The sequence below is a fragment of the Ananas comosus genome, linkage group 7 (assembly GCF_001540865.1).
Source record: "Ananas comosus cultivar F153 linkage group 7, ASM154086v1, whole genome shotgun sequence".
In the NCBI taxonomy this organism is placed as follows: Eukaryota; Viridiplantae; Streptophyta; class Magnoliopsida; order Poales; family Bromeliaceae; genus Ananas; species Ananas comosus.
The window spans coordinates 525739-552599 of NC_033627.1; the positions used below are offsets into that span (position 1 = coordinate 525739).

The 26861-nt window shown below is 38.4% G+C and overlaps 2 protein-coding genes across 3 annotated transcripts; both read left to right on the forward strand.

The window, feature by feature from the left end:
- On the forward strand, positions 5347–26617 carry LOC109712563 (cytochrome P450 81D1-like). The gene is made up of 4 exons (XM_020236192.1): positions 5347–5774; positions 6373–6376; positions 24749–25446; positions 25839–26617. The coding sequence occupies exons 1-4, from the start codon at positions 5523–5525 to the stop codon at positions 26469–26471; spliced, it is 1587 nt and encodes a 528-aa protein (XP_020091781.1). The 5' UTR covers positions 5347–5522; the 3' UTR covers positions 26472–26617.
- On the forward strand, positions 16057–19423 carry LOC109712566 (transcription factor bHLH113). Of its 2 annotated transcripts, none has more exons than XM_020236195.1 (6): positions 16057–16705; positions 16836–16955; positions 17121–17198; positions 17614–17679; positions 18221–18271; positions 18726–19423. In XM_020236195.1, exons 1-6 carry the CDS (start codon positions 16337–16339, stop codon positions 18879–18881), a joined length of 840 nt encoding a protein of 279 aa, XP_020091784.1. In that variant the 5' UTR covers positions 16057–16336; the 3' UTR covers positions 18882–19423. The 2 variants fall into 2 exon arrangements, with proteins under 2 accessions (XP_020091784.1, XP_020091785.1); XM_020236196.1 differs by having other exon boundaries at positions 16065–16705; positions 17133–17198.

The window sequence follows — 26861 nt, forward strand, 5'->3', positions numbered from 1 at the left end:
GAATGGTATATGAATGAATAGGAGAGTTTCAAGCCTCACTCTTATCTGTAATTAAGCTAACTCACACCTTTGCTTTGAGAGGAAGGGGTGGGCCTCATGAGTCAAGGAGGTTGGTTAAGAGGAGTCTTTTTGATGTGCTGTTTTAGATGAATGATGGGCCAACAACTGAACTTACTAAGGCATTGTTCTTGGGGCGCATATATATACGGATTCCCAAATATTAAAATGATAATCATCATAATAATAATTATTATTATGATTAATCCTCTATTTCTTTTCCCTGCAGTGTGTTGCAGATCTCTTTTTGGAAAGATCTGCTCATTTTGTAGAGGTTAAATATATATATATATATATATATATATATATATATATATATATATATATATGTATATTTACCTATCCTCTGCTGCTCATCGCACAGCAAATGTGTGGTCCTTATCTCTTTAATTAGTTTAAATGTCATGTTGCTGGCCACCTCAATTAGTCCTATGGTACATTTCTTAATTTATTGCCGTGTAGCGTAAGAGCATAGAATTTAGGCTAACATTCTATCAGCCTATAAGAGGAGCATGGTGATAAGAGTTATGTAAAAGGATAAGAACTAGAAGCATCTTCCTCTCCAAGGCCAAATAAAATAATATTCTCATAGACGTGTGGTGATGAAACTTATGTGGATCAAGGTTTAATATAGCAGCTATATACATCTTCGGTTAAAACCTAGGTTTGGATCGATAAGGATATGATCACCTGCGAAGTTATTTAATTACTATTAGCAAGCAAAACTCTTCTTTCTTGTTGAACAACTTAGTATTTGATCTGATCACCTCTTGTATATTTTCGATTTCACCGCCGTATTCGCATCGAGCACAAAGAGCATGAAGAGAACATGGTTGGCGCATGAAGCATTTGCAGCAGTTGGTGATACCTAACACGCACGAGAGATGTCGAGATGTGTCCCCTAATTAGAAGAAATAATAGATATTTGAAGTATTAGGTACATTGTCTTGGTTTGTTGACCAGTATTGGCAAACAATTAATCCATATCATAAGATTCTCACTATATCAATCATATGTAATGTAGCATCAACTTAGCATTGATTCTTTGAGAAGTATTTTATTATTACGGCAATGTAGAAGGTTTACCTAGTTTTAGTTAGTGGAGTGGAATTGCTTGGTATCGAGTCTATTCTATTGATATGTTTGTAGGAAAGAGAACTATATATATCTAATTAAATTAAAACTAATGAAATGTAAATTAATTAATCACGGTGCATTGTAGTTTTCTTTTGTTTCTTTTTTTAAAAGATAAATTTTCTGTCCGCGCACTTGTGTGGTAGAAGAATTAGAAAAGGAGGAGGAGGACACATTTATTACAAATGTTGCTGTGAAAACAAGTTAAATTAGATGTGCCACCAAAGGGAAAGGAAAATATAAATGAAAGGGGCCAAAATGATGGAATTCATTCTATTTGATTGGCCACCTAATTTAACCCAGTTAATTAAATACTGTTAATATTGGGCACATGATATATAGTTGTTTAACTTGTTACAAACATTGTAAAAGGTGATTTAATTTGCTAAATTTGTTACTGCTACCTTATTTGATTTAGCAGCATGGTGAGCTGGTTTACTATTTTCTTTATAAGTAATGCTCTAGGTATTTCTTATGCACGCAACTATATTTAATGTACATAATGATTGTTATAACTCATTGCGATGTCCTACCATATTTGCTGCTTATATACATATAAAAAAAAGTCAATATATACTATCATACATTCTAATATCTTGTTCATCCTATGGTTTCCCCAGTACAACCAATTTTTTTAACTAAAAAATCTAAATAAATTTTTGTAAATTTTAGAGTAAGCAAGATATAAAATTTACATCAATACACACACACACACACACACACACACACATATATATAGTATTTTTTGTAATATATTGCTACTCAGTTGAACCCACTTATATTATCTTATAGCACGCATACTACTTTAGTTAGCTGCAAAGCTGGACACACTTACATCTCCATCATATATAGTTTCAAGTATGAAATAATATAATTAATATTTCTTAGCTAAATAATATATATCTCCGGCCTTTGAACTAAGAGACCAAGCAAAAAATTTCTATATATGCGTCCATGTGGTTAAATCGACACTCAAAAGTTGACTCATGGTGTCATTTTTCGGCAAATAAAGTACTTAAAAACTGATAATACTAAGTAATGAGAGAGAGAGAGAGAGAGAGAGAGAGAGAGAGAGAGAGAGGACACTGTAAAGTTGACCAATTAATTAATCATGGGGATTATTAACATAAGACAGAGCTCAATATACTGTACAAATTTTATGATGCAGGTACGTGAGGCTGGGTAGGAAGGAATACAAGGGGCCAAATGAGAATTTATTGCGTGCACCCAAAGCACCAGGCAGTATGCACCAGCACCACACTCTATATCTGATTATTAATATTTTGCACCACAAATCTAGTACCATAGGTATGAATATGATGTACGAATCTAAGTACTAAAATTCAATTAGATACATGTGCTTTGCATAAAATGCCATTAGTTCTTAGAACATAACTATTATCTAAGCACTAAGTCATGCCAACAAAAAATATAAGAAATAAATATTCATTCTGATTATAGAATTTCATAATTGATTTTTAGAAATACCGTGCACTGGGATCATGAAAAAAAAAAAAATCTCAGCACAGGAGTAAAACATTTGGTAGCAGGTCAATTTGTTAGGTGGGGGGGGGGAAGCAGATTCTTTTTTTTATTTATTTATTTTTCTTTCTTTTGAAAACTAGGGAGAAAAGCAGCATCAAATTCTTGAATATGGTAGTTTATGCTTTTTCTTTACTCTGCTTTCCAACAAATTAAAATTAAACTTTTTGGTTAATTAAGTTATGTTGTATGAAACAAAGTCAAGCACTTTGCTTGACCTAACTTGCTACTACAGTAATAGAATTGCAGCAATAAAAATAATTTATTTGTTCGTGTATAAAAGCACAGGACATACGTACATAAGAATAAAGAGAACCGATAAGGAAATTGATATTGTGAGTATATTTCTTTTATTATTTATGAGCCAAAAAACATAAATTCTGATTAAGCGTAATGTACGTGCTCTGTAAATATTAGATAACATTGGCAAAATCAATTTTGCTTCATAAGGAGGAAAATTCCAAAGAAATTTTCAGATCTACAACTAATTGAACTGTATACAAACGTCCAATGCTCGCTTGCATCAAATCGACTGCAAATTAATTAAGCAGTGATCTTAAATGGCCCATGCTCACGATGGTGCAACCACTATTCATTTGTGTTGGCCCCGCCAATATATACATATGCGCGCACACGTGTATATATATATATATAGTATCATTCATGTAAGCTACCTCTATATTAATTTCTTTGTGGAGGAAGCGATGTCGAAGATATATATTCATTATGATCTGATTTTTCATTACATTATCTAGCTAATCCCACAGAAGTTAAAGCAATTTTCGGTAAAAATGTTGGTAAAAATGTATTGATACTGCCTCTCCAACACCTCCTTCGTTTTATTTACTTTTAGTTGACATATAAAATTGATAGAATTACTTTTGGTCACTTTTCATCGTATATAATCAAAACCGATCAATAAGCAATAGCTAATGGAGTAACTAAATTTAACAAAATTATATTTACTTACCTTTCTGTAATACTGCAAAAAAAAAAAAAAAAAAAAAAATCAAAATCAAGAACATATCAGTTAGATTGAACTTGAGAGGCCCACTCCAAGATGGCCTATTGTTGAGAGGATCTCATACGATTTTACCACAAGTTTACCGAACGTCTCTAATACAAATGGAAAAAAGCTTGGTGGTTGGTATCCGAATTCTCAATTCAAATTTTAGTTGATTCATATTTTCAGCTAAGTTTATTTCTAAAAGAAATAAACAAAGCAGGTAGCATGCTACCTTTCTCTCTCAAAAAAAAAAAAAAAAATTACCGCAAGTTTGTAGTACTTGACCTAGCCATACGGGCTGTTTGAAAGTAAAAAATAAGAATACGATAAGTTTATGAGTTTTGCAAACCAAGAAGTCGCGATCTCTATACAATTATAAGTAAGAGTTAGTTGAATCTCGCAAACTTTTTCAAAGACACAAGTTCAACTTTGAAGATCCACAGAAACAAACAAGCCCATAATAGAGCTCGGCCTGGGCCTGACTTATGTATGGTCTAGATCTAGCCTGGTCCTATGGACGCCCAAGCCCGTAGATATATAGTCGCGAGCTGGCCTTTGTAGCATATCATGTGAGCACGAAAGGATAAAGACAAAAAATGGAAATTTAATGTTTAATCCAAATCCAAATTATTATAATGTGAATTTTTCACGCCTAAAAAACTGCACCAAAAAAACAAAAAAAGAAAAAAACGAGCCCCGCTCTAAAGTTTTTTCATGTATGACGCGTGTCTTATAGGTTGCGCTTGTGTGGGTACACGTGGTCTAATCGCACAACGAAAACTACATGTCTTTTGTGATTTACAAGGTAAATCATGATTTATAGAATTTTTTGTGCTAGTGTCCAAATAGGGGCTTGCGGGTACACGTGGTCTACTCGAGAAAATACTTTGAAATTTGCATTGTACAAAAATTATAGTTATAGAATTTTTGTACAATGCACATTTTGAAGTATTCTCGAATGAAGCAAGTATCAACCACTTTGGCAAAGAGATCTAATTAGAAGGCAAATTGAAGTTTTGCTTCTAATTATATAAAGAATTATGAAAGCATATGTTATAATATTTTTTTTTTTTGAGAGATAGATAGCACGCTATTCATTTCGTTTTTTTCATCTAAAAATAAATTTAGCTGAAAATGTGAATCAACTAGGATTTGAAATAAGACAATGTTACAAAGTTAGTATTTGTGAGAAGCATGTTAATAGTTTCTGATTATATTTCTTTATTCCTTTCAAGGGAAAAAAAAAAAAAACTGCATAGTTTGACTAATTTATGAAACTAAACAGCATGTTAGTTTGGAAGTTGGAATCCGTAAAATTAAAGTTTGATTTTTTTTTACAAAGTACGAATCATACATTTAAGCCTAGAATTTATCATTACTTTGTTAATTTTGGTTTTGGGAAATAGTTTATCTTTGGAAGGGACTTTTCTGCACAAAGTGCTGTCAACGACTCGCTAAAACCACACACTATTATATCCGATCCACGATTTTGGCAACTAAAGCGCTCTCGAAGAATTGAACAAAGACACAGAAGGCGTATACTCGTAAAAACCAAGGGTGAAGTTATCATACGCTAACCCACTCACCCAAGCGATCCTCTCCCCCCGCCCCTTTCCTACGCCGTCTTCTACTGCCCCTATTTCTGTGTCCGTTTCTTCAATCTTCCCCCCACCCCCACAACAATCCGAAAAGCGCTTCTCAACCCTACCATACAACACCACCGCCACCACCACTTCCACCAAAAGCGCTTCCACCGTCCACCCGCAAAAGCGCTTTCTCGTCGATGGAGCCGTCGCCGACTACTTCGTGGGCGGAGATGCTCGGCGCCGTAATCCACTCGTCGAAGCGCGTCGTCGCGGCGCACTCGCGCCACTTCCTCGCCCTCTCCGTCCTCTTCCTCCTCCCCCTCTCCCTCCTCCTCGTCGCCTTCGTCCCCATCCCCACCCTCTTCTCCTCCTCCTCCTCCTCCCCCCCTTACCCTCCCCAATCCCTCCTCTGCTCCTCCCGCTACTCCTCCTCCGCCGCCGCCGCCGCCGCCGCCGCCGTGGTGGCGCTACTCCTCCTCGCCGCCGCCGCCGCCGCCGTCGCCCACAGCGTCCACCGCGGCTTCTTCGGCCGCCCCGTGAAGCTCCTCCCCGCGCTCCGCTCCCTCCCCGGCCCCCTCGCCCGCCTCCTCCTCACCCTGCTCGCCGCGCTCCTCCCCGTCGCCCTAACCCTAACTCTAATCGGCTCCCTCCTCGTCCTCTCCCTCCGCCTCGCTCCCCACACGCACCTCGCCCTCCTCCTCATCCACTCCCTTTTCGCCTCCGCCTGTGCCCTTATCCTCGCCTACCTCCTCGTCAACTGGTCGCTCGCTGCGACGAAGCGGAGATCTCATCGCCGGGATGCGGTGGGCGGCGCTCTGCCTCCTACTCTTCTTCTCCGCCGGGATCGGGCTCATGCTGTGGGGATTCAACCTCGGCCGCACGTTAGGAGAATACGGCGATTGGACCAAATTGTTGCCGATTATCGCGAGAACGGTGTTTGGCTCCGGGATCATCACGGTGCTTCTGTTGTATTGGTTGGTGACAGCTGTGGTGCTCTACATGCATTGCAAAGCCCTCCACGGTGAGCTCGCAGGGGAGATTGCGGAGGAGTTCGCTTCGGAGTACATCTTTCTCCCCTTTGATGATCGCAAGGTGCCACATGTTGTTTCCGTGGTTCATCCATGAGGAATTGTGGTTTGGCCAGGTTTCGCTCTCTGTTCTCTATTGGGTGTGAAATCATGTTGTTTGCAGAAATGCCAACCTGGGATTGACTTATTACATGCCAAAGCTTGTGAATTTTTGATACCTGCATTGTATAAATCCATGCATCTAAAAATGTTACAGGACAAACTTCGTACTACTTTTTGTTTGTGCAACTTAGCTGTACACACTATCAATTTCGAAGAAGAATGGATCGTAAATTCTCCTTTTGTATGCCATTAAAGTCTTTGAATTTGGAGCGTATGTGTGAGCATGTTCTATGCTACCAGTTGGAATACATTGCAGACTATGAATTAAGCTTACGAAGCTAAATGCAGTTATTGTGCTTATTGTTCTTTACATTAGTGTTTTTTATGAGCCATTTTGTACTTGGTTTGATTCTTTTTGGGTAATAAGGTAGTTGACTAGGAGCTGCAGTGCCAGGAACATTTGTCGCCATGGGCCGTGGTGATACATATGATTCAAGATTGATATAGTTGAATTATTTTGTCTGCAAGAGGATTGGAGATGAAGTCTGAAATGATCTTTTTTAGGATAGAGATTAGTGTGAATTGTTTTGTTTAGTTGAGAAATAATGATCAATGTTAGCAACTGCAAAAAGAAGCAAGTGGTGTTCCTGAAGTGGTGTTCCCGATTGGAATCAGCAGATGATTAAGCTGTGTGTTTATCCATCTTCACCAGTTATTTTTCTGTGGATTAACTTGGAACCAGCATTACCATAAGGTTCACACATCAAAAGCAAACTGCTGGTCGAGCCTTTAGCTCGAGTTTCCACTAAATAGTTCGCACATGTTGCATTGATCTAGCCATTGCCTGTAAATAGTTTCCCATATCACAAGAAACATGTTTACCTTATTCTAACGAAATTTAATTGAAAGTAATTGACATGGGAAGATAATATTCTGATATCTGCATATGCTAGTATATGGCTAAATTATAATTTGTCTATATCTTTAACATTTGTATACAATAGCTATGCTGAGTTTGTCCACAAACCAAATGAAACTGGATCTTCAATTGTTGGCTGTTGTAAATTTTTTTGAGAAAGGACTGCTGTAAATTCTACATCGTGGAGATCTTGTAGTTTGGATTCCACCTTTAATATCCTGAAGATTCTTTAATATCCTGAAGATTCTTGTGATGTTTTCTTCATCTGCTTTTTATCTGAGCATTATTTTGAGCTAACTCCTATGTAAGCAGGTCACTTATGATTTACAGTGTTATTGTGAAGAGATCAAAAGAGGTAAGTAAGTTTCTCATTTTCAGGATGCGCTTAGTATTTGGTACCATATGTACGGTGCTACTGGATCTATACTCGTTATTTCTCATCTTCTTTCCTCATCTACTTCATTGCTCAAGCTTTTACTAATCATGCAACGGTTACTTAGAACAAACAGTTGATACTGCATTTTGGTGGAGCATTATGTTTTGCTTTTAGATTTCTTTTTTTTATTTGTGTGTGGAATATTGCTTTACTAATTAAACTTTCTCCTTGAATCATTGATTTGATGATTTGTCTTAGCGTTGGGATGTGCATCAGATTCTGTGTTCATATTAGCCGATTATGTTTGCGCTGGATGCTGATGCATTTTATTACTGTAACAAGCCATCCAATATTAATTGGTCTGCTGCTTAAAGGACAAAATATTCGAAAGAAAAATGTTCAAATTTGCACTATCTCATTCAAGAGTTTGTGTGGTTCTCCTATATATGGTGTGGTGTAGTGTGATAAAATTTTAAACAGTACTGTTGTGTACATATTTGCCGATTTTGTTTGTGCTGGATGCTGATGCATTTTATTACTTGTAACAAGCCATCCAATAGTAATTGGTTTGCTGCTTTAAGGACAAAGTATGCTGAAGAAAAATGTTTGAATCTGCACTGCTCATTCAAGTGTTCATTTGGTGCTGTTGTAAGGTATAATGTTGTTTGATAAAATTTTCTGCGAGCAGTACTTCAATATATTTTTAACTGCTTTTTTCTGCAGCAAAAGCAGTTCCCGGTATTTCATATTTGCTTCTCGCCGTACTATTAGTTTCAGAATGGCTGCTATTGCTTAAAGCAGGAGGAGACCAGGGCCAAACAGGCCTTAAACCAGGCTGAATCCTTTTCATTCAGGTTGGGTTGATGGGGTACTTCGTAGTTACTGATCTACTTTGTCGCAGAACGTTAGTATAATTTGTTGGGCATTTAATACGCCAAGGCCCAAATTTTTATATGCAGCTCGGGCTCAAACTGAGCCCTTTGATATATACTTTTCCCTCTCTCTGGGCTCAAAGTAAGCCCCTTGCTCTTTCTATATGTAAACTGAGTCCATTAATATATGCAGCTCCTTTTTTCTGGGCCCAAATTGAGCTCACTACAGATGCTTTTTCGTTACTGTCCACTGTTCAGTTGTGCCTTCATCAACTTCCTTCGTCAAAGGTCATGCTTGTTGAAGTAAGCTTATATTTTAAAAATTATTGTCCATTTACTGAGAAGATAAAATAAATATAAATAAAAAAAGGCTGAAAGGTGATGACAAGTAGAGGACATTGTTTGTTCGCCTAACCAACTCAAAAGCAAAATATTTAAAACCTTAACTGCTTCGATTTGCATAACTCACTCATCATCTAACTGCTCTCATTTCCGGGTATTTTCTAGTTTTATGTGATTTTACATCTTTCAAATGCATGCAACTATCAAAAAAAAAAAAAGAAAAGAAATGCAGCCACAGAATAATTCATAGCTAAATAATTTTTTTAAGTAACAAAATGATAACATCATTATCAGCTCCCCTCCAGCTAAATTAGATTATAAATCTACCTAATATTTGTAAATTCATTAATAAGATAATTAGTAATTAAGCAGTATTATCTCATGCTCTGCAGTAAACTTTTTTTTTTAAAAAAAAGTGATAGAAAAATGAGAATAAAATCAGGCTACGAAGCATATCGGAGGAAGATCGAGAGAGCTCCACAGCGTCAAATCGCCATCGCCGTTCGAATCCGAAGCAGCATGCGGAGGAGGAGGAGAAGAAGAAGTCGAACCAGGGGTCATCAATGGCGACGATGAAGAGGAGGAAAAGGAGGAAGAAGACGAGGACGATCCAACCTCATTGGACACCTGTGAGTTCCCTCCCTCCACCTTCGCCTCCTCTTCATGTGCTCTTCTTCTACACGCATTCCTAAGGCTAGAGAGGTGGTCACCCTCCACCCCGATCCCACCGCCATTAACCCTCATCCTCAAGCACTCCGAGATCCCGCTGAGCGCGTACAGCGACGCCGAGATCTTCCTCTCGTACTTCATCCTCTTCATCACCGCCCCTATCGCCGACGCCTCTTCCCCCTCCTCCCCATCCTCTTCGATCACCCCATCGAGCTCCGCCACCATCTCAAACGGTGAGTAGTCGTAGCTCGTCAATGGCGCCTCCTCCATCAGCTCGAAATCCATGATCCCCTCCTCCCCCTCCTCCTCCTCCCACCCTCCAATTCCCCCCTGTTTGTGCCCAAATTCCGACCCCGGACCCTCTCCCCCTCCATTTCTAGGGCAATTAGGTTCCGCGGCATCATAAATATCACATAGACGACGATCATCGTGATCGGTTTCACAATCAAGAGTGAGATCGATCGCACAGTTAGCGGGATCGTTTAAGAACTCATCGATCCGGAAGTCGTCGTCGTCATCGTCGTCTTCTCCGCCGTGACATCGCCCCTCGATCTCGTCCTCCCGCACGGTTATTTCCTGCGGGCGGCTCTGCTTGTTATGCGCCGTCGCTTCCTTTCGGGCCTTGAGCCGCAGCTTGAGGAGGTTGGCGATCTTGGCCGGGAGCGCGGGGGGCTGCTGCGGGCGCCCGCACGGCCAGAAGTTGGTGCGGGTGTTGGCCCCGCGGAGGAGGCACGCCGCCTCGTCGTAGGCGCGCGCCGCCGCCTCCGCCGTGTCGAACGTCCCGAGCCAAACTCGGATCTTCTGCACCGTGTCCTTGATCTCCGCCACCCACCTCCCCGACGGCCTCTGACGCACCCCCACGTACCGTTTGCGTCCCCCCGGCGCCCGCGCCTCACCCCCTTCCCAAACCCCTGTGGCAGTGGCGCCGCAGCGGTTCGCTGCCTTATTGAAGCTCTCGGGCTCCTGCTCGTCATCAGAGCACTTCCTTTTCCTAGCCATGCCGAATTTAGTTTGCTTATTAGAACATACGTTTGTGGTAGTAGTAACTACTATACTTGGGAATTAGACAGAGGGGTTTGAGTGCTTATTTATAAGGACTTGGAACAATTAACGTACGTAGAGACAAAAATAAGAGGGGGAGAAATAGTTTATTTGCTTGGGCCTTCTCCGTTGTTTCTTTTAGTTTTCGCTCTCGTACATACGTAGTCTTGTAGCACAACATGTGGAGGCCTGTAGCTCTCTCCATCGCCACAGTAGATCACTGGAGAGAAAGAGACTCGTTCTTTAATTTTTTAATAATGATTTTGCATGGGCCCTTACGTATCTTGTAGAGTTTAGTTTGACGAGGTCAGGAAAAGCCAAAAGTTGTCTTTTTGGCCGTTTGTTGATGTCCTCAGTTGGTTAATGGAGAGTTTTATAGTTGATTTTGTGGATTATGTGGAAAGTGTGGGCTTGAATTGGTCCTGGTTTAAGACAACTTGGGGATTTTTTTAATCTACGATGACAATTTCACGCTTGGTTTCTCACGTCCAATATCTTGTCGTAATTTACTGAATCAATATGCGTAGTTTCATCTTCACACTATATGTACGAGTCTGATTTTACCGTTTGTCCTGAATGAGGCCTAAATAAATTAATTAATCGAAACAATAGCTCAACTACTAATTTGGTTTTGGGGAAATTGAATTTATTAGATAGCTCAACAGCTACCAATGAACCGAATCCAACCATTCGTGTTCAAATCCTGACCCGCAGTTTTGTGTTAGGATCGAATTAATTAAGGTTGTTGGGGTTTGATCGGATTGGGTTGCATGTAGCATTGCCATGCATATGTTTTAATGAAATTTAGTTTAGATCAATTAACAACCCTAATTAGATTACTTTGGAAATAGTTAGGAGTAAAATGATAGAGCATTCGATTCAGAAACTCATGCTTTTGAATGAGACAATAATATACCTATTTATTGTTGCTTTAATAAGTTTATATTTTTTCCAAACACAAGACATCCTAGCACAACGTATGCATGTATGCGTACGTGCATATATGTATGTATTAGAAGCTTTCTTTCGCTGTAGCTAGCTAGAGAAATTATTTGATGGGGACAAGAGCAGTGACAAATTAACCAGCCTCGAGATGTTAGTCCTTGATCAAATCAATCTAAGCGAGAAGGACAAACTTTTATCACTTTGTTGTTGTCATGCACGGTAGATAATTCACGGCAACGGTATCTCCGAGGCTATGTCGTCGATCAAATTAATCAAGTTAACACCGCTACGGGCGAAATTTGGAGATCAAAGAAAGTGTTTTTTTTTTTTTAACTATTTAATGGCACATAGACTATTAGATGTTCGATCGGGTTACGTATTTAATGATTAAATTATGGACAATCAGGATCAATCTGAGCGAACCACCTTGACTCCAATTAGAATTAGGTCGGAAAAATGACCCTAAAACACGCATAAAATTGACCCTGGGATTCATTAATTTGTTTCAAGAGGCGTCACAAAGGTCGACATGAGACTTTGCCGTACACGAAGATTTGGAAGTACCAGAAGGAGTTTGACTTAGTAATCCAGGTTAATTCTCCGAATGAAGAGTTGGATCCGGTCTATATATAGTTGTGCTCACGTATGATTAAGATCGATTGAGGCTCACAATTTAAACAATAATGGGTAAACCGTGTACATTCTACTACTGGAACTCTCTTTTATAGAGTAGTAGGACTCGGTTAAATTGTATCAACTTGGCTAGCTCACCAACTAAAATTAAGCTAGTCGTAGCTCCTCATATCAGAGCTTTCCCGGTGACAAAGCACACAGTACTCTTTCGCTCCAAATGAAATTCGAATCAGTACTGTATATATATATATATATATATATATAGGAGTACTTTTCGCCAACTAATTAATTAAACTTCGCCAGTATGGGGTCGTTATTTTGCTTACAATTAAAATTCACGTCTCTGGTAGCAATAAATCCATATGTCGTTATCTGGAATAGTAGAATTGCTAAAGAAATAGAACTCAAATTTCAACATAGATGTTTAAGAAATATGGGAGAGGAAAGCAACAGCAATTACATGCAGCTACATTATTTTTTAACTGCTGAGAAGGGAGACAACGTAGACAAGTGGCTGCAGTGGCATGTACGTTATATAACTGCTGACGCGTGTAGAGTGCTTATTATATGAGCAATGAACTGGTTCTCTTAATGGTACTCCACTTGTCAAAATTTTAAGAAAGTGCATAATGAAGGAAACTCATGCATGCATCATTAATTCTCTTAATTTCTCAAGTCTCAATCATACTATGCCAAAAAAAAAGTTTTAATTTTTATAATTCCTCATCGAATAATATCTAAAGTCTAATTCATCTTTTTTTAAAAAAAAATGATAAGGTTTTTTTAGTACAATTGGCCTTAAAATGGCTAAAATGCAGGATTACAGTTTAAAATGAATTGTAGACCTAGTATTGCCCAAAACGTAATCCCTTATCTAACCTCTCTCTTCTTAAGCGGATTCATTGCATGGCAAAAAATTGATTCAAAATACAAAAAGGAAAAAAAAGAAGAAGAAAATACTAGTGTTAGTTTTGTATTGTAATATAAATGAGTATCACAGTCTATACATAATATAAATTTTGTTTCATTAATCTACGATGAACTTAAGCTTTAGAGTTGATGGATCCGAAGGTTAATTCCATACTATTATTGTGTTTCATAGATTTATTTATTTTACCAAATTATGGTTGAATTTATCATAAATTCACTAAATCTTTCAAGTCTCTTACTTATCTACGATCGAAAACAATCGAACTCCCTAACTTGGATTTTCGGAGTCTTCTTGTTCCTAGCCCAATGCAGGTGAAGTTGGGCCCTTGTACGATCCAATTAAAATTTTACAGGAATATTATAAGCCCAAAGTATTATTTATTTCAAACTATACGGCCCGAACAGCAAGGCGAAAGCCCATTATAGTTTAATAACTACAATACGCAAGTGACTCGACACTTTGACTTCGTTCTATTGTTTAAGCAAATTGTTAGACTAATGCTAAAAAAAATGAATCAGACTCTCGTTGTCTAGCGTCAGTTAATATTCACAAGTGACTCAACAATTTGGCGTTACTCATTTTATTTTCAACTATATATTTTTGGCATTGCTCATTGTAATTAAAGCGCTAGATATGCCAAAGATAGAAGCAACATAGCTGATATTTGACTCTTCAACTTCTATGTTTTTCATATAATAATTAATTTAAGCACGGCAAATATTGGAAATAGAACGAAGCGAACCTTATATATTTTTTTCCTTGTATGTAATGGCAGTTAATTTTTATAAGTTTTTGAAGGATAAATTTTTGGTCATTCAAATCAATACATGAGAATGCCAGTATAACACTAAGGGTCCGTTTGGTTCGAGTTATGTAATATTACAAAGTATCTCGACATATCCAGGTATCTTAGATTTCGGCGTGAAATTACTACTGATGCTGCATTAGCGCATTTGGTTTAATGCAGTAATGTAATACTAGATTACAGTATTTATAGCATTAATACGTTTGGTTCAGTTTATAAAATTTAGTAATCCTGACATAAAAGTATAGTTTTTTCTAAAATTGCCCTTGTTGTGGTCATTTGAATATTATTTTTTTGCGGAAATGACGAATGGAGGGAAGGAGATCGTGATGATTATCTGGGAGGACGACGCAATTGAAGATGATAGATGTTCGTGCGAGAGAGAGAAAGAGAGAGAGAGACGTCGAGAGAGAGAGAGAGCGAGAGAAAGCGGCGTGCGAAAGAGAGGGGCAAGGCGAGAGAGATGAAAATAATGCTGTTAATTAGATTTGGGATTGTTGGAGGGTAAAATTGTCATTTTACATAATATGTAGTATTAACGGGTTTCAGTAATACAAGATACACGACCCCCCTCCCGTTAATATTTTCGATGTAATCCTGCTCGATTGGTCCTGGCAGGATTGCTTGTAATCCTGTCAGGATAACTCGAACCAAACGCACCCTAAGACCATTCATGGTTAATCCAAAGTATTTCTAAATAAAGGAAAAAAAAAGCCCCGGCACGATAAGAATGTTGCCCTTTCAATTGATAGATTGACAAATAAATAGACTATTATTGTTTATAATATATGCATGAATAAATTAAAAATGTTTGTGTGCATATATTAAGAGCAATATTTATCTTTCCCGTAACATATATATAACAGCATTTTAATAAACAAATTAAACAAATGGCTAAAATTGCGAAAAAAAAAAACCTTACAAATATTCACTTATGTATTTTACCTTCTTGTATTTTATTTTTTTTAAATAAATCTAAAATTGTTACATTTAATTAATCCATTATTATTACTCATTTTTCACTATTCTGTGCATAAGTTATGTAACACGGTTTATGGAATAAGTTACTAAATACCATTATATTCTTAAAAAAAATAAAAATTCTTATTTTTTGTCTGAAATAATTAGATAACTTTACAAAATATATCCCCTCCTATTTAGTAATTATTATTTTTCGTCATTTATTAAAATAAATAGATATGCCAGTATTCTTCCACTTGCACTATATATATATAGGGAACATTAATGAAATGATAAACGATGCAGGATTAATTAAAACTATAATTTTAGGATTTAAAAAAGCACAAAAGATCTTTTAAAAAATGAATATTTTTAATAAGGTTCTTCTACGCGAATATTTATAGAGATGGGACACTGCGACACGGCTTCTCCTTTTGTAGGATTGGGATGGCGGTTTTGACTGGGCGACGACACCAAATCCGACGCAGCACACCAGCACACCAAAGCATCCAAAGCCAAACCCCTTCTCCCCTGCCCCCGAAATAAGGGCTTGGACACGCACAACCCAACAAACAAATCACAAAAGCTAATTTACGCCACGCTCCTCACGCCACTATTTCCAGGCTAGTTTATTTTTTAATTTTTTTTTTTAATTTGAAGCTTCATCCTAAAATTAATTAAAAAAAATAATCTTTAATAAAAATAAAAAAAATTTGATGGGATAAGTAAAATATTAATAATTTTAGAATGAAATGGATGTAAGATATATATATATATATATTTTATTGCGGGGTGTATCAGTAGAATTATTCGTATATTCACCTGGCTTGTAAGATTAATTTTAACTTTAAAAAAATGTTGGCAAAGTTGTAATCAAGTTGTTTCTTCACCTAATTGAACCCCTAATAATATTATTTTAACTTAAAAAAAGAACCTTGATTTGAGGGACTAGAGTACAAAAACTTAAGTTTAGTGAAATCAGAAAACAGGAAACTCCCTCTCCCGGTCATGGGGCCCCATTAATGCGAGCAAGGCCCATCTCCACCGTCCATTTTAGTGGCCCATCCGTGGCGCAGAGATGCCAAAACAAAGCCGAAAGATTCTCCGCAAAACAACGAAGATGAGAAGACTCATGATTTAGAGCAAAATAAAATAAAATAGGAATTCAACATGCCTTTACTCTTTTGCTCTCCAACTGAATGAAGTGGGTCTCTTTAGTTCATCACTTGCGCACACAGGTGTGAATAAGAGAGAGAAGGTGAGTTTGTTTTTGACCTCTCCTTTGAGCTCTTCCTCCTCCACCCTCTTTCTCTCTCTCTCTTTCTCTTTCTTTAATTTCTATTATTATTATTATTTTTTTTTTTTTTTTCTTCATATTATATTTGGACATGGATGAGGAGGAGGAGGAGGAGGAGGAGGAGGAGGGGGAGGGGGAAGGGGAGGAGGAAATGGAAGAAGGGAGCTTCTTGGAGATGCTGGGGTCGGGGGAGGACGAAGGGGGGCATCTCTTATGCTTACCCGGTGCGCTCTCCTCACCACCACCACCACCACCACCACCACCACCCTCTTCTTCTTACTCCTCCCGCATGCTGTACTTTGGGGGACATGTCGATCCAGGGGAAGCTTTAATTCCTTTCCACGCGCTACTTCAGCAAAAGTCCACCGACTCCTCCTCCATCTCTTCTCTCTCCTCTTCTCCTCCCCCTACTTCCACCACCACCGCCACCACCACCACCTCCTCCTCTAAGCCTTCAAAGGTAATTAACTTAATTCATACATACATACGTACATACAAACATACATATATCCTGACCTTCATTAGTTGCTTAATTGCATGCTCTCTATATATACTTGTGTTTAATTTGCCATTTTGTCGGGGTTTTGCAGAAAAAAGTGGATGGTAGTGGAGGAAGGAGAACATCAGCTACATACAATACACCCAATAGTGTTATTACAAGTAAGAAGCCCAAGACAGAGGCATCTGGGGGCCATGGAACATTAATAAAGGTGTGTTTTATATTATATTCTCGATAAAGTATCACCTTAATAATTTGGTGATAATGCTTGGTCGTTAATTAATGGGTGTTTTGTGCTTCATATAGTGGTTAATTAATGCAATCCTCGTCTCTCTTTTTTTTTTGTTTTTTGTTTTTTTGTTTTTGAATTTGGGAGAGGGGAGAGCAGGTGAGGAAGGAGAAGTTGGGAGAGAGAATTATGGCATTGCAACAACTAGTCTCTCCTTTTGGAAAGGTGAATTGCCCTCGTCACCATCTCTCTAATTATTAATCATTTTTACTTATATAAATTATTTTTAATAAAATAGTTTTTACTATGTATTGCATTTAACTCTGTTTCTCTGTCGTTTTCATGGGTAGTTTATTTTTACGAGTATTGCTTATAGTGCTTTGGATGTGATTTACGAAAGCTTAATGCAACCACCAAGTTATATAGTTTGTAGTAGTAACTGGTATTGATAGTAACATCTAGAGAGAGAGAGAGGGGGGGTAAAAGAAGCGAGTAGAAGGTGTTGTTTGGGTTCGAAACAAACTTGTCGCATTGGTTTGACTTTGACTGAGCGATTTAATGCATGCGAAACTATATATAATTTAATAATATAATATAATAATAAGATAATTTTAATATAGATAGATATATATGTTTGCAGTCGGATACGGCCTCTGTTCTGCACGAAGCTCTGGGCTACATCCGATTCCTGCACGACCAGGTTCAGGTACCTACACATTCATTTATCGTTCTCTCTCTCTCTCTCTCTCACTCTCTCTCTCTCTCTATTTATTTATTTTTTTCATTTTCATGTTATTAGTACTGGAGTTACCGCACATTGTGGCAAATTAATACTATAAAAAAAAAAATTAATAAAATAATAAATTTAAAATTTTTTTGAGTTGCAATGAGACATCAATAAGTACAAATAGTATGAAAAAAAAATATAAAGAGATTTTATGCTACTCGTTTTTTTCTTACAAAAGCTATTTATTCAGATGATAATAAATCATGTGAATAAATTAATTAGAAAGTAAATGAGTGACCAGACGAAACATCCAAATGGAGATGGGAGGTGGAAAAGTGAAGCTCCAAGTTGTGGAAAGGGGGGAGAAGGTAAGGGTGAAGAAGGAATTACCATGTGACAAACTTATGAGAAATAATAATAATAATAATAATAATAAGGATAGATTTTTTTTTTTCTTTGTAGGCTTTGTTCTCACGTGCTTTTATCTTCTCTTTTTGATTTGGTCTGTGATTAATATCAGGTCTTGAGCTCTCCGTATCTGCAACGCCTGCCATCCTCTGCCTATCAGCACGTATATTTATTCTCTCTCTTTATTTAATTATTAAATATAAAATATTTTATTACATTGATTTGAATTTTTGTAAAAAAAAAAGAAAAGAAGAAATGATTTGAGAGATGCATTATAGTATCTTGAATTTTTTTTAAAAAAAATACTTTAAAAGTGTTTATATTGATTATACTATATAATATATTTTATACATAATATATAAGCTATATCATTTCATTAATAATACATAAAAGTAATATTTTAGAATGTTACTAGCTAGCTAGCTAGTTATATTCGTTGGAAAATAAAAAAAATGTTAAAGCAGACGATTCTGAATTGATGTCTTGTTACCAAGGATAAGCATGTGCTATTTAATTGAGAGTTCATGTCTCAAACCTATTATTAAAGAAAACGTGTTGAATAAAAAAATTAAAGATATTGTTGGGTTTATTAATTTGTGTTTTAACTCTTAATTTAGGAGGGGATTGGAGCTGGTGATCAACCAAGAGCAGGTGATTTAAGGAGCCGAGGTCTCTGCCTGGTCCCAATATCATGCACCGAACACGTGGCAAACACCAACGGCGCTGATCTATGGTCCCCGGCCATGGGAAAGACCAAATCCTCAAAGCACTAGCCCTTTTCTCTCTTTCTTCTTGGGTTTTGGCTCCAATGTTTCTTCTCTCATCATTTTTCCATAAAAAAGGAAAAAGGATAAAAAAAAAACAGAGAGGAAGAACCATTTTGGGTTTTAACACCAGTTTTTTGGGGTTTCTCTTGGGCTCCCTTTTTGGGTAAAGGAGCAGTTACACAGAAGAAGAACAATGAAAAGATATATATATATATATATATATATATATATATATATATATGTATAGGGTGAGAAGGGGAATAGGGTAAAGCTTCTTAACTTGGAAAGTAGTGTAGTAGCATTCAACACTGTTAAACTACTATTAATGCTTTGGTAAGGTTAAAGCTTGGGGTTTTTTTTGGGGGGGGGGGGAGGAGAAGAGGAGAAACTTTTGTATGTAAAAGCGTGTCAGTGTGCATGTCTTCTTCTGCTTCTTCTTACATTCTTGGAATTATGTGGATTGTGATTAATTAACTAAAGCCTAAGTAGGTCGACATTAGCTTTAAATCATGTCACTAATTAAAGGGCGGTTTAAGATTATCATGTTTTGTGATGAGTTTTATTTATTTATTTATTTTTTTCCAAGGCATTTGTTTGTCTTTGATCTTCTACTAGTGTTCTCTACAATTATGCAAAGGTGGAGGATTTGTTTGGGTGATTGGTGCAGTGGCTCAGCTGCACACTGTCCAATGAGAGCATGCCACCTTGCCAATTATTATATGGAAGATTACAAAACACTGCAGGGCGATATCCTATTTTGTACCTATTAGTAACTTATAAATTTTATATCCTACTTATTCAAATTATTATTATTTTGGTAGCTTTATTAATTTTACATTTAATACTATAAGTTTTTTTTTAAAAAAAGATTAAATCTTTGACTGGTGGGTGTTAGATAGGGACGCTATGTATAAACTGAGGGAGGGCCATGATTCTCTAGACTTTTCGTAATTTGCATAATAATTTTTTACATATAAAAAATTTAAAGGATATACTTTTATCTCATCTCAAAAGTATGTCCACTGACCTTTTTTTAAAAAAAAGTTCTTAATGCTAATGTAATGTTCTCTCAACTATGAATTTTTTTTTTTTATTTTTTTAGTACCTTTAGGACTTCTAATTATTTTAGATAATTTTTCTATTTAATTAAATTATATATTATATTAAATTTAATAGCTGTGTCAACTAATAGTCATCAATTATCATAATTGTATTTACTAAAAATTAAAAAATTAGATCATTAACTGAACTAATATTAAATTTAGTAAATTTTAAAGTTATTTGAGTGAAATAATACAAATAAAATAATTAGAAGTTAAGTAAGTATAAATTAAAAAAATGGTAATATTATTTATTATTTAGCAACATATTTTTTCATCAAAAATTTGATTTGGTAAATCTTATTTATTTGCTAAAGTTTTAATTTGTATTTATTTTGGCCCCCCTTATAATCGAGTACTAGCTTCGTCGTGTTAGATGTATTTTCTATAAGAGGGTGCACAAGTTGCATATTTCGTGTTCTAGACATGCACCGTGCATATGTTGTTCTATTCATATATATACATGCCTAATTTGATTTATTTATAGTTAAACACTTAAGAATTTATATGGCTTATTTAATTGAGCTAAACCTTATTGTTCAAAAGATTGATCTAGAAAACACATGATCAATAAAAAAATTTTAATACCAGGAGAACTATCATATTTATTTAAAATATCAATGCGATATAAGCAATTCTAAAGAGTATAATTTCTGCAAGCTTGAGCTCAGCTTGTGTAGCTAACGAGAGCTGGATATAGAGCTTGAACTTAAGTCTAAAATGTCTAGTGAATACCACTGCATTGTTTGACTCGTGGTTGAAATTGAGAACTAATGTATAGTATATGAGTATAATGATTGATCTAAGTTTGGTTGTACGACCCCCTAGCCCGTGGTTATATATATTATATATAAAACAGTACCTACAATGGAGCAAGTTCTTCGGATGGTGACTTTAGTTGTTCATGTGAGTATATATCTTGACGAAAGTGTTCTTGGAGTTATTCTTATTAGTTGCTATCACCAAACAGCTTGAGATTTTATAGGTTAATGATAACGATCGATTAGGGATAAAACAAACAATTGTTTTGTTTCTAAGCATCTAGTGGCCCTCATGCTATTAGAGAGTATTTGTGTTTCTTTTTTTCTTTTTTTTTTTGCTCTTTCAATTAGGAGGTGTGTGGACTTGAAATGGACTTCTACGATGCTGCTTTTTTTTTTTTCTTTAGAAAGGTTCATGAAAATGGCCCTCGTTAGGTGGCAAACAACATATCCAAAGTAGTAGTTTGACAATGTCCCCTCTAATGGACAATGAAACCTCCAAATTATAGCCGAATCTTCGGGCATTATTTCTGGTTAATGAAAGTGACTCCCGAAAGGAACATTACGATCGTATGTCCTTCTTTATCTCGAATAATTGCTCTTAAGGACGTGCCGTGAGGCTGCCCTACGTTTCTGATTGAACATAGAACGGTCGGATTCCAGCGAACTTCTAAATCTAATTATATGCAGCTCGATAAATCCCTATCCTATAATTCAATCCTTTTGTGTGTAAAACCCTTCTGTTCCTAACCTTAATCAGATACTTGAGGCGCTAAAATGGCCTCGATCTCTTCGATCATAACACAACTTGGAGTTGGTTTTTTCTTAAAAAAAAGGGGAGGGAAGTAACCTTCCAAGTACTAAGGAAAATGTAGTTTTCCAAAATCTGCAGGTCCCGCAAGATCAAGTCAAATTTATCCTACTTCCCTAGTTCAATAATTGCATGTCGTTTCGTAATCTAAGCTATTGAAAAGCATGGCATATAGCAAATTATTCTAAACCTATTTCTAACAACATCATTGTCCATGTCTCCTATGAATTGAGATGAAACACAAATTATGGGCTTCTGTAGTGGACATCACATTTCTGGGACCTCAAAAGATCAGATTAATTTCTAATATTCTGATGCAGTTGACATGTGCAATACATTTCATGTCATTAAAGCTCGACAAATAAACAGCGATGTATTGACTAGTTTTAAAGAGTTCCAAGGAGCTAATAACTTGATTTATAAATAAAAAAAAGGGGCCCAATTCACCTTTCTTCTAAGTCTTTTTCCATTAAGGGACAAAAGCTGAATGAGCCCTCACCCTTTGCTTTATTGCTGCAGATAAAAAGCATTTATGCTTTTTCCTCTTGGGTTTTTTTTTTTTTTAAGAAACTGAAATGGACACTTATTGAAGATACCAATTCATCACAAGTTGTCATGGCAGTGGCACAAAGCATCTCACTTCCAAAAATATGTCTACATTTACTTTTTCATATGGGAAGCGTTTTTGGAGACCTCAATCTCAGCCCACGGCCTACACAACCTAACAGGTACGATACGTAATGCATTCAAATCAGTTAAACCCAATAATAACATAAGGTGGTGAAATTGGTCTTAATAGAACAGAAGCATCAATTCTTTATTCACATATCTTTTATTCCATAAGGATTAGTACTCAATAATGTCGTCCTTTCACAAGTATAAACTAGTCAACTTGGCCATCTTGATACCAATCCACTAATTAATATTCAATTATCGCTTCATATCATCTAACATACTATTTTTCAATTCATTCGATTCCGTACTCTCCTTATTCTCAGCCAATACACCAAACTGATATCTCCATGCTCTATTATTCTCTAAAGGCCTTACTATTCCATGCATGCCCAATTATCATGTCTCCCCAGATTGTGATGTTTACAAGAGCCAACCTAACCAGTCAAACCATATCACAGTGAAAAGTAACTCAAAATCTATAGCATGTAAACTATGATACCAACAAAATAGCACAAGCCTATAGTAAAATCTGGTGTTTTATTTGGAAGTTTTTCTATTGAGTCTTCAGATCTCTTTTCAGTTTTTCATTGCATCAAAAACTTCAGATTTTGTAAGGGAGAAACAGGAGCAAAATGAAATAAACACCGAATCTTCACTTGTTTGAGGAGCCTCAAAGATTCCACATAGAAATTTCACTCACCTTGGCCCATTTTAAGTGACCTTAGTGTTGACTCTAACAATGCCACCTACACTGAAAGGCATCACATTCCTCTAGTGACAAGTTAGCAACTGCACAAAGAGTATACTTCACAAGGTAGCAAATGAAACATTTTCTACCTAAATGTGATCACTGAAACTAACCAGCTGAGTCATAATCTTGCAATCAATATCTTTCATTAGGAATGAGCTTTACAGAGACAATGCTATAGACTATTACATTTGACCTCATACTCATGGTTCACCTGTAGTCATTGTTGAAAAAAGTACTAAAAGCTATATATCGAGCGTCAGAAACACGCTATTATTTTATTTTATTTTTCTGTCACAAGGAAAAGCAGTATAGAATTTGACTATTTGGAGAGCCTAATTGGCTCTCCATTTTCAACATAAATAGCAATTCCACTAAACATAACTCTAAGTTATGGGTGTAATGTAGGCCGTGTCCACATTTTTCGTGCAGATTCGGGCTAGGGGCCGGGCCGGGCCGGAGCTACCTCAAATTCGGGCCAGCCGTGCCGGGCTGGAGCTACCAACTCTCCTGCCCAGTACGGCCCTTCGGCCCGGAAGGCCCAGGTCGGGCCGAGCCGGGCCAGGCAGTGCTTCGAGTCGGCCCCTAAAAGGTTTTATTTTTAAAAAAATATATAAAATTTAAAATATAAACAAATAATTATTTCTATTTTATAAAAATAATTATAATATAACAAATATTTAAATTTTTTAAAAAATATATATTGTTTTTTTTTTTGAAAAAAAAATGATAGTGTTTTTGGTTCAATGGACCAAAATTGTCCATCGGACCTAAACTCCTCCCAAGGTCCCCAGGAGATCTCCTCCCAAGGCCCAAGGCAAGTGCTGCCTTGGGCCTTAGGGTTCGGGCCGTGCTGGCCCGACTGGCAGTGCTTCTCAGTCCGGCACGGTCCAAGCCCGTTTCGAGTTGTACCAGGTCGGGTCGTCGGACCCAAGAGGAGAGGCCCAACATGGCCTTCAAGCTCGGTCTGCGCCGGGCAGCCGGACCGCCTGGCCCGTTTTACATGCCTACTCAGTGCTATGTAAAATTGAATGTTGTGAAGGATAACATGCGTTTAGTCCCTAACCATGGAATAGAAATACTGTCAGCAAAATATTTTAATTATCTACTAGTCTTATAAATATTGAATTATCAATTCATTCATTCTTGATCAACAACGCATGCGCAGATTATTTAATTCCCTCAAGGAGGAAAATATATTGAGTACAAATCAGCTGACTACGGCATGCCGCAGGCCAGAATTGCAAGCTAATTGGCAGCAGATTAACGGTCAGATTTTCTCTATTCACAGCTGAACTATGGATCATTTATTCTACGACGAAATCAGATTTTTCTTCTATTCACAGAATTGAACCATCTATCATTCATTCTACGACGAAATGCGTGCCAATTATTAGATTAGCCATTCTTTAGATGGCAGAGTTGACCTGACACTAAAATAGTGCTTTATGCAGAAAATTCTGCACATTGAGCCTCGAGCATATATGAATGTGCAAGTATCTACAGCCATACCTCACACATTATCATGGAGATGCTCCACTTCTTTGCCCTAGCAGCGCTACTCTTTATATTACTATTTCTTCTCCTTCCCCGAGCGGCAAAACCCTCGAAGCCTCCGCTGCCTCCCTCCCCGAGCCGCTTCTCCCTCCCCATCCTCGGCCACCTCCACCTCCTCCTACCCCTCGGCAAAAGCAACCCCCTCCACCGCTCCCTCGCCTCCCTATCGTCCCTCCATGGCGGCGTCCTCTCCCTCCGCCTCGGCTCCCGCCGCGCCCTCCGCTTCTCCTCCCGCGACGCCGCGTTCGCCTCGCGCCCCCGTTTCCTCGCCGGGAAACACCTCGGCTACGCCTACACCACCCTCGTCTGGGCCCCCTACGGCGCCCACTGGCGCAATCTCCGCCGCATCGCCGCCGTAGAGCTCTTCTCCCCCGCCCAACTGAGCGCTTCCGCCCAGATCCGGGCCGATGAGGTCGCGGAATTGGTCAAAGCCCTAGCTAGGGCATCCGGGGGCCCCGATCGGAGGGTCGTGATGAAGCCGAGGCTCTTCGCCATGGCGATGAACGTGATGATGCGGATGATCGCGGGGAAGAGGTACTTCGGAGGAGAAGGCCAAGGGGGCGAATTAGGGTTAGCGGGATCGGAGGAGGAGGCGAGGAGGTTTCAGGAGATCGTGGAGGAGTCGTTCGCGGTGAGCGGCGCGACGAATTTGGGGGATTTCGTGCCGCTGCTTAGGGTTTTGGATTACAAGGGTGTGGAGAGGAGGCTCGTGAGGTTGCAGGAGAAGAGGGATACGTTTATGCAGGGGATCGTGGATGAGCGTAGAAGAATAAGAAGAAGAGGAGGAGATGATGATGATGATGATGACGACGACGACAAGGGCGAAGGAGGGAGGAAGACGATAATTGACGTGTTGCTGAATCTTCAGGAAAGCGATCCCGAGTACTACACGGACGAGATCATCAAAGGAGTTTTGGTGGTAAGTCACCGGTATCTGCTGTCCCAGTTTCTTCTGAAAATTCGTATACAAACAACACTCTGTTTTGCAATCTGCTTGGCGTGTTTCTCGGACGGTTCATACCTCCTCTTGTTTTATGGAATATTTGCTACTGCATTCTTATCGTTCTCCTACAATTATGCTGAGAATAATAGATTTTATATAGCACCAAAAATACTATTGCATGCGAAAGAACATACCCAAAGTTATGGACTATTTTCGAGAATATTGAGGTGTTAGTGTAGATTATAACTTTTAAAAATATTAACTCAAATGCATGCATGTTAAAATTAATCATAACCGTACTGTACTCAAACGCTTGAACGGAGAATGGTTTAGGCGTTCTGAATCTTCTGATCCACCCAATGTTGCAGGTAATGTTGTCGGCGGGAACCGACACTTCGGTGGTGACAATCGAATGGGCGATGGCGCTCTTGCTGAGCCACCCAGATGTAATGGAGAAGGCCCGTGCCGAGCTCGACCTTCGAGTAGGCTCAGGTCGACTCGTTCAGGAATCGGACCTCTCCGACCTCCCCTATCTCCAATGCATCATCAAAGAGACTCTCCGGCTCTACCCCGCAGGCCCACTCATCCCAGCGCATGAGTCCACTGAGGACTGCACTGTTGCAGGTTACCACGTGCCACGCGGCACGATGCTACTCGTCAACGCATGGGCCATTCATAGGGACCCCACAAATTGGACCGAGCCAACGCAGTTTCGGCCGGAGAGGTTCTTGGTGGAAAGGGAAGAGGTGGAGGGGTCGATGGTGATGTTGCCGTTCGGGCTGGGACGGAGGAGGTGCCCGGGCGAGGGCCTGGCCATGCGTGTGGTAGGCCTAGCGTTGGCTGCGCTGGTGCAGTGCTTCGAGTGGGATGTCGGGAGCGAGGGCGTGGACATGACCGAGGGGACCGGGCTCACGATGCCCATGGCAAAGCCGTTGGTGGCCGCATGCAAGCCCCGGACGGCCGTGATCCACGCACAGTTAGCTACCGTTGGTGCAGCATGATTGACGACCGCCTGCACATGTTGTATCTGCACATCTCGTGCGTTGTTTTCACTCAAGTCTCTTACATATAGTTGTTGAAATTACTTTGGTTGGTGCAGATGAAAGATGTATGAAAGCAATTTTAGAGATCCAAGCTTGAAATGTGAGTGAACTTTGAAAGGATGCAGTGTAGGAGATATTCTGATGCACATCGTGTGGGCACGAATTTTACCGGTGTTAATCAGATGATATTCTTATGATGTTAGCTACAATACAGAGGGAGGAAGGCACCACCGAGTTTATTATAACTTCCATTGATATTGGTTAATCACATCCTGCGCTGAAAACGTGGCTAGATTAAAAACTATCCCCACGGCGCTCTTCACTTCGTGTCTCACATATCTTTCATGT

What these genes read in the sequence shown, in the direction of transcription:
- LOC109712563 (XM_020236192.1), top strand. Translation starts at nt 5,523, where the DNA reads ATGGAGCCGTCGCCGACTACTTCGTGGGCGGAGATGCTCGGCGCCGTA. An exon ending in TCATCAAAGGAGTTTTGGTG is followed by an intron (nt 25,447 to 25,838) that starts GTAAGTCACCGG and finishes CCAATGTTGCAG; the next exon opens with GTAATGTTGTCGGCGGGAAC.
- LOC109712566 (XM_020236195.1), top strand. Translation starts at nt 16,337, where the DNA reads ATGGATGAGGAGGAGGAGGAGGAGGAGGAGGAGGAGGGGGAGGGGGAA. An exon ending in CCTCCTCTAAGCCTTCAAAG is followed by an intron (nt 16,706 to 16,835) that starts GTAATTAACTTA and finishes GGGGTTTTGCAG; the next exon opens with AAAAAAGTGGATGGTAGTGG. An exon ending in CATCCTCTGCCTATCAGCAC is followed by an intron (nt 18,272 to 18,725) that starts GTATATTTATTC and finishes CTCTTAATTTAG; the next exon opens with GAGGGGATTGGAGCTGGTGA.